Source organism: Pecten maximus, chromosome 19, assembly GCF_902652985.1.
Source record: "Pecten maximus chromosome 19, xPecMax1.1, whole genome shotgun sequence".
Classification (NCBI taxonomy): domain Eukaryota; kingdom Metazoa; phylum Mollusca; class Bivalvia; order Pectinida; family Pectinidae; genus Pecten; species Pecten maximus.
In genome coordinates this window covers 28287109-28303605 of record NC_047033.1, presented here as the reverse complement: position 1 = coordinate 28303605, position 16497 = coordinate 28287109, and the positions used below count along the sequence as shown (strand labels likewise).

Below are 16497 nucleotides of genomic sequence, written 5' to 3'. Positions count from 1 at the left end.
AATAAAGGGGCTCTAGGGATCAGCACTGGTCCTGAGTTAATGAGGGCTACAAAGTCTTTTCTTATGTTTGACCTTGTTTGACCTAATGAACTTGTAAGGTCACCTTAATATAACTCCTGAATAGTGAAGTGCCTAAGAGATATTCCTGAATACTTCTGGAGAAAAAAACACAGAATCTAAGCTTGGCTGCTTGATCATTCAGTATCAAAGCTGAACATGTGCAACTTTATAGGGTCTTTATAAACAAAACAAAAGACCTGGAGGGCCTGCATCACTCACCTGGATATTTCAGTAATTATGGCAATATACTCTAATTTACCTTATAGTTCAAATATTTTTCCGACTTTTGAACTGCCTCTTCCAACAATAATTCAAAATACAGGGTTAACCAACTCTGGAACTGAAATTAACTCACAGATTGTATCAATACTTATCTTAGACAACTATGGAACTGTAAATATCTCAGTAATAATTTAGTGGAGCTATGTTTTAACTTCCGCTGGAGAAACTAGAGAAATTTTAAATGTGATTTTCAAGATGCCAATCATTTGGGCTGATTTTGGACCAACCTTAAAATCATAGATAATCTTGTGGTCAATCAATTTTTTGACCAAATACAAGTTATGGAATATCAGAATAAGTTCAAATCAAAATTAAAAAGTGCACAACAATGGATAACATACCAGGGGTAAGTTCATCCTGGTCAAAAGGGTCAGATGATCAAATAAAACCAAACGAATAGGACAATAATTGCTTGGTTAGGTGCCAATGTGACAATGGATGACGCCTTTCACCAAGCACAGCAAGCATAACACAAAGACAAAGAAATATGTACAAAAATTTATTGAATTCATTTCAACATTAGTAAACATCTTTCTCTTTACTGTCTCTCTCTTTCCCATACATGTACACACGCACACACACAATATTATTTCATGATCTATCTTACTCTCTTTCGTAAACATAATGAAATATACTAAGAGCTGACTTATAACCGTTGGCTACAAAACCCCAAATAAATCAACCAACTTCACATCACTTATCTAAATTTTCATTTTTATCAAAAGTTGGAAACTAGACAAAATGTTTATGTAAAATTTAGAGTGAGCATCACCTACATTTACCAGGCCAGGCTGTGATATATAATCTAGCTAGTTTTTAAATTGTTACAGAAAAATAAATAAATATTGAATTCAGTATGAGCATCACCTACATTTACCAGGCCGTGTCGTGATATATACTCTTGCTAGTTTTAAAATTGTTACAGAAAAAATTAACAACATTGGGCTCCAGCAACATTAATGGCCTAACAAGACACTTCGTCATAATTTGTGGACGTTAAAGTTTATCGGTGTTCAGAGCTCAAGCATGGATGCTATGGAGCGGTGTTATGTTTAGGAACCACAGTTGAGTTACAGATGAAGTATGTAACACAGGTACTCCTACTGCCTGGGGTACTTGAGTGGTCAGCGATGTAATGGACAATGGTCAATGATGGAATGGCAGTGGTCACTACATCTCTGGCCCCTCTCCTCCAGGAACAAGCTGAAAAATAAAATTACACATTACTGTATTACTTTTCTTTATTACACATTACTTTTCAATAGCAAAATGAAAGTAGAAATTTCTTCATTACACTTTACTTTTCAATAGCAAAATGAAAGTAGAAATGATGTCTTCAATTTCAAAGATGGCATCCAATGTACACTGGAGAACATGTAATTATTAGTGATTATGAAAAGTCATCACTGTTTTTTTTAATCGGATCAAATCCAAAATTACTGACATACAATTTCAACTAAGGACAAAAAAAAAAAAAAAACTACAAATGGGAAAGATTCATGAAATAATTTCACGGAAATCAAATCAATAATCATCAGTTATGAAATTTCAAGATGGTCACCTGTTGATCATTTTATGTTTTACAATTCAGCCACAAAATTAAAATGACATAACTAAGGACCAAAAGAAACCTATTTGAAACTGAAGAAATATATCTTAATATTTCTCAAGATATAGTGATAACAAATACCAGCTATCACCATCCAAAGTCCCAGTCTAAAAGCCATTTAGTTTTCCCAATCATTCTTAAAACTGAAAATGAACTAGGAACTAATTAGGGGTCTTACAGTAAAAAAATTAAAAAATTCTGTTTTTTTTCTGTAACAATGATTATTTATGGTGAGATGTTAGACCAAGCGGTTTGAATAGCTGACCAACTTCTACACAACGAGACAGGAATGAAAGCTGTATGTTTATTGTAAAATGTACAAACTGTATTCCGCATTGATTAGCTAAGTCTGGTGTTAATTGGAAATGCTTGATGTTCAAAACTTACCATGGTGATATTGTTACCGTTGAGTAATATCTGATCAAGTTTGGTCACTCTACGTCCCTCAGGTGTGCTCTCACTGTAGAGACAAGACAAAACAGTTAAAACCTTGATACACTGCCCCTCACAGCTTATTGACAAATTATTAAACCCTTGATATATACTGCCCCTCACTGCTTATTGACAAAACAGTTAAACCTTGCTATATACTGCCCCTCACTGCTTATTGACAAAACAGTTAAACCTTGCTATATACTGCCCCTCACTGCTTATTGACAAAAAAGTTAAACCTTGCTATATACTGCCCCTCACTGCTTATTGACAAAACAGTTAAACCTTGATATATACTGCCCCTCACTGCTTATTGACAAAACAGTTAAACCTTGCTATATACTGCCCCTCACTGCTTATTGACAAAACAGTTAAACCTTGCTATATACTGCCCCTCACTGCTTATTGACAAAACAGTTAAAACCTTGATATATACTGCCCCTCACTGCTTATTGACAAAACAGTTAAACCTTGCTATATACTGGCCTCACAGCTTATTGACAAATTATTAAACCCTTGATATACTATCCCTCACAGCTTATTGACAAATTATTAAACCCTTGATATACTATCCCTCACAGCTTATTAACAAAATATCAAGTTTGGTCACTCTACGTCCCTCAGGTGTGCTTTCACTGCAGAGACAAGACAAAACAGTTAAACCTTGCTATATACTGCCCCTCACTGCTTATTGACAAAACAGTTAAACCTTGCTATATACTGCCCCTCACTGCTTATTGACAAAACAGTTAAACCTTGCTATATACTGCCCCTCACTGCTTATTGACAAAAAAGTTAAACCTTGCTATATACTGCCCCTCACTGCTTATTGACAAAACAGTTAAACCTTGATATATACTGCCCCTCACTGCTTATTGACAAAACAGTTAAACCTTGCTATATACTGCCCCTCACTGCTTATTGACAAAACAGTTAAACCTTGCTATATACTGCCCCTCACTGCTTATTGACAAAACAGTTAAAACCTTGATATATACTGCCCCTCACTGCTTATTGACAAAACAGTTAAACCTTGCTATATACTGGCCTCACAGCTTATTGACAAATTATTAAACCCTTGATATACTATCCCTCACAGCTTATTGACAAATTATTAAACCCTTGATATACTATCCCTCACAGCTTATTAACAAAATATCAAGTTTGGTCACTCTACGTCCCTCAGGTGTGCTTTCACTGCAGAGACAAGACAAAACAGTTAAACCTTGCTATATACTGCCCCTCACTGCTTATTGACAAAACAGTTAAACCTTGCTATATACTGCCCCTCACTGCTTATTGACAAAACAGTTAAACCTTGCTATATACTGCCCCTCACTGCTTATTGACAAAAAAGTTAAACCTTGCTATATACTGCCCCTCACTGCTTATTGACAAAACAGTTAAACCTTGATATATACTGCCCCTCACTGCTTATTGACAAAACAGTTAAACCTTGATATATACTGCCCCTCACTGCTTATTGACAAAACAGTTAAACCTTGCTATATACTGGCCTCACAGCTTATTGACAAATTATTAAACCCTTGATATACTATCCCTCACAGCTTATTGACAAATTATTAAACCCTTGATATACTATCCCTCACAGCTTATTAACAAAATATCAAGTTTGGTCACTCTACGTCCCTCAGGTGTGCTTTCACTGCAGAGACAAGACAAAACAGTTAAACCTTGCTATATACTGCCCCTCACTGCTTATTGACAAAACAGTTAAACCTTGCTATATACTGCCCCTCACTGCTTATTGACAAAACAGTTAAACCTTGCTATATACTGCCCCTCACTGCTTATTGACAAAAAAGTTAAACCTTGCTATATACTGCCCCTCACTGCTTATTGACAAAACAGTTAAACCTTGATATATACTGCCCCTCACTGCTTATTGACAAAACAGTTAAACCTTGATATATACTGCCCCTCACTGCTGATTGACAAAACAGTTAAACCTTGCTATATACTGCCCCTCACTGCTTATTGACAAAACAGTTAAAACCTTGATATATACTGCCCCTCACTGCTTATTGACAAAAAAGTTAAACCTTGATATACACTGCCCCTCACTGCTTATTGACAAAATATCAAAACCTTGATACACTGCCCCTCACTGCTTATAGACAAAATATTAAAACCTGGAAATACAGCCCCTCACTGCTTATTGACTAAATATCAAAACCTTTTTTCTTTGATATACAGCCCCTCACTGCTTATTGACAAAAATAATAAATCCTTGATATACTGTCCCTCACTGCTTATTGACAAAATATTAAAACCTTGATACACTGCCCCTCACTGCTTATAGACAAAATATTAAAACCTGGATATACAGCCCCTCACTGCTTATTGACTAAATATCAAAACCTTTTTTCTTTGATATACAGCCCCTCACTGCTTATTGACAAAAATAATAAATCCTTGATATACTGTCCCTCACTGCTTATTGACAAAATATTAAAACCTTGATATACACTGCCCCTCACTGCTTATTGACAAAATATTAAAACCTTGATATACAGCCCCTCACTGCTTATTGACAAAATATTAAAACCTTGATACACTGCCCCTCACTGCTTATAGACAAAATATTAAAACCTGGATATACAGCCCCTCACTGCTTATTGACTAAATATCAAAACCTTTTTTCTTTGATATACAGCCCCTCACTGCTTATTGACAAAAATAATAAATCCTTGATATACTGTCCCTCACTGCTTATTGACAAAATATTAAAACCTTGATATACACTGCCCCTCACTGCTTATTGACAAAATATTAAAACCTTGATATACAGCCCCTCACTGCTTATTGACAAAATATTAAAACCTTGATACACTGCCCCTCACTGCTTATAGACAAAATATTAAAACCTGGATATACAGCCCCTCACTGCTTATTGACTAAATATCAAAACCTTTTTTCTTTGATATACAGCCCCTCACTGCTTATTGACAAAAATAATAAATCCTTGATATACTGTCCCTCACTGCTTATTGACAAAATATTAAAACCTTGATACACTGCCCCTCACTGCTTATAGACAAAATATTAAAACCTGGATATACAGCCCCTCACTGCTTATTGACTAAATATCAAAACCTTTTTTCTTTGATATACAGCCCCTCACTGCTTATTGACAAAAATAATAAATCCTTGATATACTGTCCCTCACTGCTTATTGACAAAATATTAAAACCTTGATACACTGCCCCTCATTGCTTATAGACAAAATATTAAAACCTGGATATACAGCCCCTCACTGCTTATTGACTAAATATCAAAACCTTTTTTCTTTGATATACAGCCCCTTACTGCTTATTGACAAAAATAATAAATCCTTGATATACTGTCCCTCACTGCTTATTGACAAAATATTAAAACCTTGATACACTGCCCCTCACTGTTTATAGACAAAATATTAAAACCTGGATATACAGCCCCTCACTGCTTATTGACTAAATATCAAAACCTTTTTTCTTTGATATACAGCCCCTCACTGCTTATTGACAAAAATAATAAATCCTTGATATACTGTCCCTCACTGCTTATTGACAAAATATTAAAACCTGGATATACAGCCCCTCACTGCTTATTGACTAAATATCAAAACCTTTTTTCTTTGATATACAGCCCCTCACTGCTTATTGACAAAAATAATAAATCCTTGATATACTGATTGACAAAATATTAAAACCTTGATACACTGCCCCTCACTGCTTATAGACAAAATATTAAAACCTGGATATACAGCCCCTCACTGCTTATTGACTAAATATCAAAACCTTTTTTCTTTGATATACAGCCCCTCACTGCTTATTGACAAACATAATAAATCCTTGATATACTGTCCCTCACTGCTTATTGACAAAATATTAAAACCTTGATATACAGCCCCTCACTGCTTATTGACAAAAATAATAAATCCTTGATATACTGTCCCTCACTGCTTATTGACAAAATATTAAAACCTTGATATACAGCCCCTCACTGCTTATTGACAAAATATTAAAACCTTGATATACAGCCCCTCACTGCTTATTGACAAAATATTAAAACCTTGATATACAGCCCCTCACTGCTTATTGACAAAATATTAAAACCTTGATATACAACACATCACTGCCCCTCCCACTCCTCAGTTGTTTTTTTTACCCGGTAACTACAATCACAATTCTCAAATCCTCCTTGTCTACTTACAATTCTGTTACGTCTTCCAGCACCATATCTTGTTCAAAGTCAAGGATACATAAATAGTTACAAATTATTTTTTAAAATGAATTTGAATTTTCCGATAAGTTTTCAAACAAGAGATCCAAGAGGGATCTTGGTGGCCACCACTGAATGACCTTCATTGCTTTGATAATAAGTTATTGGAACCTTTATATAAAATCTGATAAGAGATCTAGGAATAAATTTCAGTGAATTTAAATTACCAATGCTAAACATCAACTGTTCCTTTCCGCATCAGACTACATTTGGAATCTGAGAAAAAATCCTTCCAATACTTATTTTTAAAAATAGCGATAACAAACTTCAACTGTTAAAATCTAAAGATGGCCACCTGTTGACCATTTTTTGTCCTGGATCAGACTCAAAATTAAATGCCACCAACTAGGCACTAAGAGGAATCTATGAATGAAGTTTGAGAAAATCTTTCCAGTACTATCTCAAGAAATGTCAATAATGAACGTTATCTTTCAAAGTCAAAGATGGCCATCTCGAAGCTACTTCGGTTTTTGGATCAGACTTAAAATCAAACGGGCACGACTAGGCAGTAAGGGGAAGCTACATATGAAGTTTGAGAAAATCCTTCCCAGTGCTTCAAGAAAAAGCAATAAGAAAAAACAACTCTCGAAATCCAAGATGGCCGCACGTAGCTGGAGGTCGCTTTGTTTACCTGATCAGACTCGAAATCAAACAGGCACAACTAAAGACCAAAACCAAAACATGAAGTTAATAGAAAATTCCTTCTTGCACTTCTCAAGAAATAGTGGCAACAAGGATTGTTTATGGACGAATAGACAAATGGCAACAGACAATGGATGATAGACGGACAAAAGATGGACGCAGGGCCATTGGAAAAATCATCAGATGGTGGGATAGTAAAAAATTCTGCCAGAAAAGTATTTCAGCGTCTCTCAAGGACAGGGGGGGTGCAATATATGATGTAAGTACATGTACCGTGTTCCACCTTATAAGCACACTGTGAGAATACAAAAACACGAAAGGAATGCACTTAATAAAACCACGAACAAAGAAGTGTTTCCTTGTAAAATCTTGGCGAAATTTTTCTTTATGTACAGAAGACTGAAAGACTGAAGATCATACTTACCAATCATTGAGGTAAGAAATTTTTATAAATATTTTTTGATTAGCGCACACATTCTCTTTTCCTGCAAAAAGGTGGGGATGCCCTTATATGGGCATGTGTGGTTATTAGGCTGACTATATTAAATAGTTAATTATGTTTTACAAACATTTTCTCTAATTTTTTTCTCTATTAGTATAGGTTGATTTTTCTAACTTGAGACTAAAATCAACACCATTTCCAATTTCGGCCAAAAGGATAGTATAAGACAAGTATATATAAATCACATGAATTAGGATGAATTTCAGTGTTTTTGTTTGGCCTGTTTTACAGCAGAATAACGGCTGTTTCCCCTAGGCCAAAAATGCTGTATTTTCCCAAAATTTCAATGAAGTTTCCCAATTATTAAAGTTGATTTTTTTTTTTAAATGTTTCTTTTACCTATTCTGACATTTTGTAAATGATAACATCGCGATTTATGGGCACATGATGAATTTAAACCACTTATAATGTGTTCATTTTGTAGCAAGTGATGTTTACTTTAATAATGCTGAAAATATGGTGAACTATATATTAATAAATTTATTTGACAAAATCAGTACTGGGTTTTTTGCAATTTGGTATTTTCCCAAATTTCTCAAAATGGCAATGAATTTTCCCAACTCAAAAGCCATGGGAGGCTGAAAAATAATGGGAACAAAAACACTGAATTTCTATTTGAGTACAGAGTACCATATCAACGTTTTTTCTCAGGATGAAGCATTTAAGAGGCAACAAATTCAACCAGAAGCTGCTAGCACTACTTAGTTTTTCTAAGGATACTGACGTAGTCGTCGAATCCGAGCAGGATTCCCACTATTTCTTTATCATTCTTCATGATTATGTGTATCCTTGAACCAATACATTTGTCCACCAATTCTGAAAAAAAAACCAACCATTAAATCAATTTTGAACAGAGAGTGAAAGGCATGCGATATATACAGTACTGAATGACAAAATTTGACTCCACTTTAGGATATGCCCTAGCTACTTCACAGAAAACTAACATGAAATCCTAAACAGATTTGGTTGAAAACTATAAGACTAGTTGCAATTACATGTTTTTTCCTGCCCATAGATATTAGCCCATTCTCAGTTATAAAATACCTTTGACTTATCCCTCCCACCACAAATTTCTATACAAAAATTGCTCCTTGATCAAAGATGCTTTATATAACAAAACCAACATCAGACAGCAATAAACCACAAAATTTTACATCAAGATGAGTTGGCAATCTGACCATATTGGTTAAATAAAAAATCCAGGAACGAGATGGGATCTTAAGAGACATGTAGTCTCCCACAACTTTTCAACTAGCATTTTACATCCACTAATGTGGAACAATTACTGGAGTCGATATCAAACAAGAAGTCAGAATGATTGACCACCTTCAGCGAATCTCATGAGCCTGGGGTCGCACATTTGCTCTTGGAGGTTAAGGTGTAAGCAAAAATCTAAATATAATCAATTATGTAACCCTGTTAAAAATACCTCTCGGCTAGAGAGATCTTTAATTTCTTCGATCGGTTAAACATAAGATTAGGAAGCCAGAGGTCCTGGTTTCAATCCTATAGCCAAGGCAGTGATTTAAAGTTTATAAATCATGAGCGCCATTACATTGGCACCTAGTGGGGACTCGGAAAATATACTTAGCGTAATACCTTTACTTGCGAAAGCATCACTGTAACCCCTAGAAACTCCCTGGTGAGGAGCATGTAACCATGGTTAAATTATAGCCACAATATACCTGTCGGCAAGGGTTTGTTTTTGTTTACCGTTCTATTAACAGCCAGGGTCATTTAATTATATAAGGACGTGCCAGGTTTTGGAGCTGGAGGAAAGCCGGAGTACCCAGAGAAAAACCACCGGCCTACGGTCAGCACCTGGCAACTGCTCCACGTAGGTTTCGAACTTGGAACCCAGAGGTGGAGGACTAGTGTTAAAATGTCGGGACACTTTAACCACTCGGCCCCTGCAAGGGAGGTCTTTTCTTTAGATCAATCAGTTGAGAGTAACGTTATTAAGCCAGAGGTCAGTGTTCAATCCCAAGCATTCTTCTATACATAAGAGAGTAGAATATTTCTTTACACGCCGAAGAATGTCTTTGACATGCTCTTTCCGACACCTTAGAAATCTTTTTTTTCTTTTATAGTAATTCTTTCACACTTGTTATCTTTGATCCATACTCGATTAGAGAGAGGAAGTGTTTTCAAAATGTTAGGTACATGATGACAGACAAGCACGACGGCATTAATCACTTTAATCTAACTTTAAATGTTTGTCATCAAAAAAAAAATGAATGCATACTTCTTTGTCCACCTACTGACAGAAACCAATTTAAACTGTAGTGTTCAAATAACAATCAGATAGTTTTATAGAAACACAAAGTTAGATAAACCACACCAAGGAGTGCCGAGAAAACCGCAAAAATGTTGATCTTTCTATTTCTCACATTGATTCATTCACAAAATCTCGTGTAACATGTTACTCTCTATTTGACAATATGCCAATTGACCTACTTAGGCTTCTTTAAACGATTTGAAATTCGATTTAGAATTCTAAACCGAAATGTAGATTCGATGTTACAAACCTAGCGGTAGAAGTTGCGATGGATTAGAAAATGTTGTCGTCATGTCTAGCGAGGTAAAAATTCAGCATACAACACAACTCTCAGCCCACGTGAAAACGAATGCTGCAGAGGAGAATTCTCTTCGGTATTCGTAAGATTTACTGTAGCTTTGATAAGAAAAACTACATGTGTTCCGAATGAAATTTACCTCATCTTCCGGTTACGAATCAACACCGGAAGCTTGCGGAATCAGGCGGAAATTACCGAATCAATTCCGATTGATGGCCGACGATGGAGAAACACAAAGATGCTGATATATTTAACACGGATTTCTGCAAAATTTAAGGATTTTAAGAAATGAGTCAACAAGAGCAGCAATCCGATGCGGCAGCTGATCGAGACTTGGAATACTATTTCAGACCAGGTAGTTGTTTAAGAGCTTAAGTGTCTATTATTGTGATGAATAGCGGATATTTACGGGCGATTGGGAATACACACAAGATTTTGACAGCTTTCCCGGGTAGCGAAAAAATTTACCGTTATTTCAGTGTGAAATGTACCGATTGAACCCATTCATTGTCCCTTGTTTTTTTCACTGTTATTATTTTTGTAATACGTAGAAAAATATTCGTTACTTGGCGTAAAAATGTTGGAAACAATGGCTAACCGGGATGATAAGCTGATGAGGATGAAGTGGAACATTCAGGATACAGAGGCTGGGGTTTTCATGTTTTCGATGTTTTTTCGGAAAATCTTATAAAATTCCTGTCTCTATCAATTCATATATGTTACATCAATGCATTACTTTGCTGAGATGATAAAGGAATTATTATTTTATGTAAATAAGATGATTGTTCTGTATTTATGGGGTAGACTAGCTATATACTCATTCATGTAATAATTATCAAATTAAATTATTTCCTTATATCATCAGGTTGTTTGCCTGTGAAAGGCTTTCTTTAATCATTCAAATGGGTTCTAAGGTACTAATTCACATATATCTAATATAAGTTGCATAAGATTGCATATTATATAATGATAACATGACAATATTATTATACGTACAATACAATAGCTATTACCGATATGTTTGCAAGTGTAATTGTGTATTTTGAATGAAGCCTTTCCATGTGCCTGGGAAAACCAGCAAGGTTATCATCCATCCCATGGCCAGTTATTTAAAAATGGCAATTATACAGGGCACAAAAAATTAACTTTCCAATTTAATGAATTATTATATCATTAGTGACAATTTCAGGTTGTGATGTTTTGTATTTTATATCCTGTATATGTATATTTTTTTCATTTCATTTTGATAATTTCAATAGGTTTCTCAGCAAAAATGAGTAAAAAAAAATTCAAATCTTGCTGTAAACTATTTGTGGTATTATATGAGAAAGATGCACAATGTTAACCCTACTAGTTGGATCAGAAGTAAGGATTTTGCCATGTCCAATTTGAGAATAGAACCTGGTTGTAACAAAAAATTGAAAAATTAATCAAGCATTCATTTTACAAGCTCTAACAAAGTCTTTGATCTTGACGATTTGCACAAAATTGCATCAAAATTGACCAACTTTATTTTGCTTCAAATAAGGAATTGATATTCAGTTAGGTACTTCATTTTTGCCTTGGTAATCAACGTATGAATACGGAAAAATCTATAAGGTTAATTAGATTAAGGTTATGAAAAAAAGTGTTTTTTTTTTTATATTAAGTGACAGAAAGTTAAGTCAATCTTTTTGCTTTTCAATTTTGTAGTTGATGAATATATACATGTTTATCCTGCAACTGCCACCGCATTGTCGGAATACACCCACCGTATATATTTTTGCTGTATACGGCAGTGACGGAAAACAGCTGTATTTTGGAATCTTAGCATGTGCGTCAGTTCGACTGACCTACTTCAGAGTGAAACTACGTTTAAAAGGCGAACATATTTCTGTCTTTTTTGACACCGTTTCACTTAAAAATGATTATTTTTGATGATTATTTTAATGACTGTTGCAGGATAAATAGAATACATGGTCAGTGTCTTAAAATATAAGCTGTATTTTTGGCTCGGGACAGAAAGACAAAAGTGGCTCGCCAAGGCTCGCCACTTGTTGTCTTTCTTTACCCTCGCCAAAATACAGCTTATATTTTAAGACACTGACCATGTATTCTCTATATATACAATAATTATAACGTGATGCAATTAACAGAGTCTATCATGTGTGGTCTCGCTATATAGCAAAACCGATGTGATTACATTTTCTGCAATCTACCAATTTATTTTTAATGTAAAATTTATTTGTTTTACAACAAATGTAAAACAAATTATACCAATAAAATAAATATGTCTTATATTTATTGCCTCTGTCATGAATGAAGTGCAAGCTAGGTATACGTAGGAGCTAATATTGTGGGAGAAATTTCCGAGAAAACCCCACGTCATGAAGATGATCCCATTCTTTTGGTTTAAATAGTATTTATTACCAGAAATATTTACAATACATTGGTCAATATATACAACAATTAAACACAGGGATATGGCAACAAGAATATTAATGCTCTCTTATAATTATTTTAAGCCATCTCCCTATAGTATATGACTTGCGAGTGTGTTGAACAAATTATTTTGTCTAATACATATAAAGAATATACAATAGATATTAAGATCATATAACAAGACCGACTAGAATTATAATGGTAATATTGATATTTGTAGTTAAAGAGAGGAAAAAAGTATTTCTTTCATATAGATACTTATTAGTTGAGAGAGAGATGAAGAATTTGATATGAAACCCATATACCGTTATATATATTCTAAATCTTGCTCATTCTTTTGCACATAAAATCCAGGTATCGGTCCAATCCGTAAATTATATATTGTGCAGTTTAATTAAGTACAATGAAGTTACCAATGAGTCATATAAAATTTAAAAACATTCCCGCTCAGTTATCTGTACATGTATTGATGGTTTTTGGACAAATAGATAGATAACATATATACTTGATAAATGCATAATAACAACAAATCAATATATGCGATTAGCTGCTTGGCCTTAGAATTGAATTTGTACGGAGATATACTTCAGGCATTTTTGAAATTTGAGTTTCTGCTATCTGCCTCTGAGTTTCACTGATTTCTTGCTTAAAATGAAACCCTCCAACTTTGACGTCATCATCCGCTCTAAGATACTCAACATATTGCTCTGTGACAATGCTGGTCACTCCATCCCTTCCGACTCCATATGTAAAAGCTTTTAAATCTGGTACATGAAACTAAATGGAATTTAGAAGGTGCGTTTCCGTGCTGACCTTTTTTGAAAGCTAGAATCTCTTAATAAATCAACTTTTTATTAATGAATAACGTATCCGTCATAATCAGTCTTTTACCAACACATTAGGTCTATCATGAACACTACCAACACATTAGGTCTATCATGAACACTACCAACACATTAGGTCTATCATGAACACTACCAACACATTAGGTCTATCATGAACACTACCGACACATTAGGTCTATCATGAACACTACCAACACATTAGGTCTATCATGAACACTACCGACACATTAGGTCTATCATGAACACTACCAACACATAATTAGGTCTATCATGAACACTACCAACACATAATTAGGTCTATCATGAAAACTTGCTGAAGGTCAGGTATAATGAACAGTTGATATCTAGTTAAAAAAAACTTTTGACAACTTTCATTTTCGTTCTTTAAGGGCTGGGGCATTAATATTCTTTCGTTCGTACAAAAGGGCCGCTGTGGCCGATTGGCAAAGTGTCCCGACACTTTGTCACTAGCCCTCCACCTCTGGGTTGCGAGTTCAAAACCTAAGTGGGGCAGTTGCCAGGTACTGACTGTAGGCCAGTGGTTTTTCTCCGGGTACTTCGGCTTTCCTCCACCTCCAAAACCTTGCATGTCCTTAAATGACCCTGGCAGTTAATATGATGTTAAAAAACAAAAAACTAATCGTTCGTATATCAGAAATGTGCAAAATTTCTTTTGATGAAATCTATGTCCAAATGAGGATTATATGAGTTTTTGTGCCCACCAGTAATGAAAGTATAATGCCGAAATGTACAGAAAAATGATGTTTCGTACACAAAAACCGTCTGCAGTAATTAGTGATACTTCGGGTCGAATTGAGAATTTTTATGATTTATTACTTGCAATTGAAGCACTTTTGCTTCCCTTGAGAGTAAAACTGCCGTATTAATTTTAAGATTAAAACTTTTACTACTTTGGAAAATACATATTTTCCATAAGTTTCATTTTGGCAACATGAACTTTATTCAAACGAAGGAATGTCCGACTCCCTATAAAAAAAAAAGAAAATAGGTCAGCTTTTAAATTTAAAACATAATTATTGACAACCATAGTGCTGGGAATCGCCATGATATTGAAGATCGATTATCGGGCTATCAAGATCGATCGATAATCGATTATCGGTTTGAATATGTGCTAAATATTGTTAGATTTTACCCGGAAAGTCCGGACTCCGTCATATATTAGCAAATTAGTATAGCCTTGTACAAAACGCTGCACTGACCACGATTACGTAAGGTAGCTACAACGCTTAAATGCCGGCGTGGTTCAAGCGAGACATAACAAGAACGAGCGAAATGGTTTATTGAAGATGAAATAAAAGCATTCATAACAACAGTACGTATCTGAATAACTTCAGCCATTCAAATTAGAAACATATGAAACGATCTATTCATAGCCAAATTTCACAATCGATCTTTTAAGTGCAAAATCCATTATCGAATCGATCTTGGGTCCAACTCGATTTAATTAATAAATGTTTCCGGTTATCTGTACACCACTAGACAACCAATTTCTAAATTTGTATCAACCATGATAGCTATATTGCACACATTTTATTTAAATTGGCTGTTTTGCACACATTTGCACGCATGATACAATTGCACAAATTTATTCTATATCAAACATACATCATGCTGACATTGTAGGCACTGTGTAACATTGCGTGATCATACAACTATAAGTGCGCATACACTGGATTTCGGATTACGATAATAAATCCCTGGGTTTTAAGAGGGGATATCATAATTTGAAAAGGCAGCTGATCGTAATTTTTCGCTGTTACCAACTTACCAGTGTGTTTCCTGTGGGAGTTCCTCAAGTTTGTAGTATATACATAAGTATACCCAGTACTGGACTCGTGTGTTTCCTGTGGGATCCCCTCAAGTTTGTAGTATATACATATACGTATACCCAGTACTGGACTCGTGTGTTTCCTGTGGGATTCCCTCAAGTTTGTAGTATATACATACGTATACCCAGTACTGGACTGTGTACATGTGTTTCCTGTGGGATTCCCTCAAGTTTGTAGTATACATACGTATACCCAGTACTGGACTGATGTGTTTCCTGTGGGATTCCCTCAAGTTTGTAGTATACATACGTATACCCAGTACTGGACTGATGTGTTTCCTGTGGGATTCCCTCAAGTTTGTAGTATATACATACATATACCCAGTACTGGACTGATGTGTTTCCTGTAGGATTCCCTCAAGTTTGTAGTATATACATATACCCAGTACTGGACTCGTGTGTTTCCTGTGGGATTCCCTCAAGTTTGTAGTATATACATACGTATACCCAGTACTGGACTCGTGTGTTTCCTGTGGGATTCCCTCAAGTTTGTAGTATATACGTACATACGTATACCCAGTACTGGACTGATGTGTTTCCTGTGGGATTCCCTCAAGTTTGTAGTATATACATATACCCAGTACTGGACTCGTGTGTTTCCTGTAGGATTCCCTCAAGTTTGTAGTATATACATACGTATACCCAGTACTGGACTGATGTGTTTCCTGTGGGATTCCCTCAAGTTTGTAGTATATACATACATATACCCAGTACTGGACTCATGTGTTTCCTGTGGGATTCCCTCAAGTTTGTAGTATATACATATACCCAGTACTGGACTCGTGTGTTTCCTGTAGGATTCCCTCAAGTTTGTAGTATACATACATATACCCAGTACTGGACTCGTGTGTTTCCTGTGGGATTCCCTCAAGTTTGTAGTATATACATACATATAACCAGTACTGGACTCGTGTGTTTCCTGTGGGATTCCCTCAAGTTTGTAGTATATACGTATACCCAGTACTGGACTCGTGTGTTTCCTGTGGGATTCCCTC

The 16497-nt window shown here is 35.3% G+C and overlaps 2 protein-coding genes across 3 annotated transcripts in view; one reads left to right on the top strand and one right to left on the bottom strand.

The window, feature by feature from the left end:
* Positions 1-826: 826 nt before the first annotated feature.
* LOC117317728 (U6 snRNA-associated Sm-like protein LSm5) lies at positions 827-10499 on the bottom strand. 2 transcript variants are annotated; one of them, XM_033872633.1, is made up of 5 exons: positions 10340-10499; positions 8532-8627; positions 6599-6626; positions 2339-2411; positions 827-1545 (listed from the first exon to the last, which is right to left on the bottom strand). In XM_033872633.1, exons 1-5 carry the CDS (start codon positions 10380-10382, stop codon positions 1513-1515), a joined length of 273 nt encoding a protein of 90 aa, XP_033728524.1. In that variant the 5' UTR covers positions 10383-10499; the 3' UTR covers positions 827-1512. The 2 variants fall into 2 exon arrangements, with proteins under 2 accessions (XP_033728524.1, XP_033728525.1); XM_033872634.1 differs by lacking the exons at positions 827-1545; positions 2339-2411 and adding an exon at positions 2447-4049.
* A 117-nt stretch (positions 10500-10616) lies between these two features.
* The window catches only part of LOC117317924 (kalirin-like), a gene marked incomplete at its 3' end in the record, with an annotated part of 212002 nt that continues 206121 nt past the window's right edge, over positions 10617-16497 (top strand). Inside the window, 1 exon segment of the mRNA XM_033872893.1 lies at positions 10617-10742. Within this exon segment, the coding sequence (XP_033728784.1) occupies positions 10676-10742 (67 nt within the window).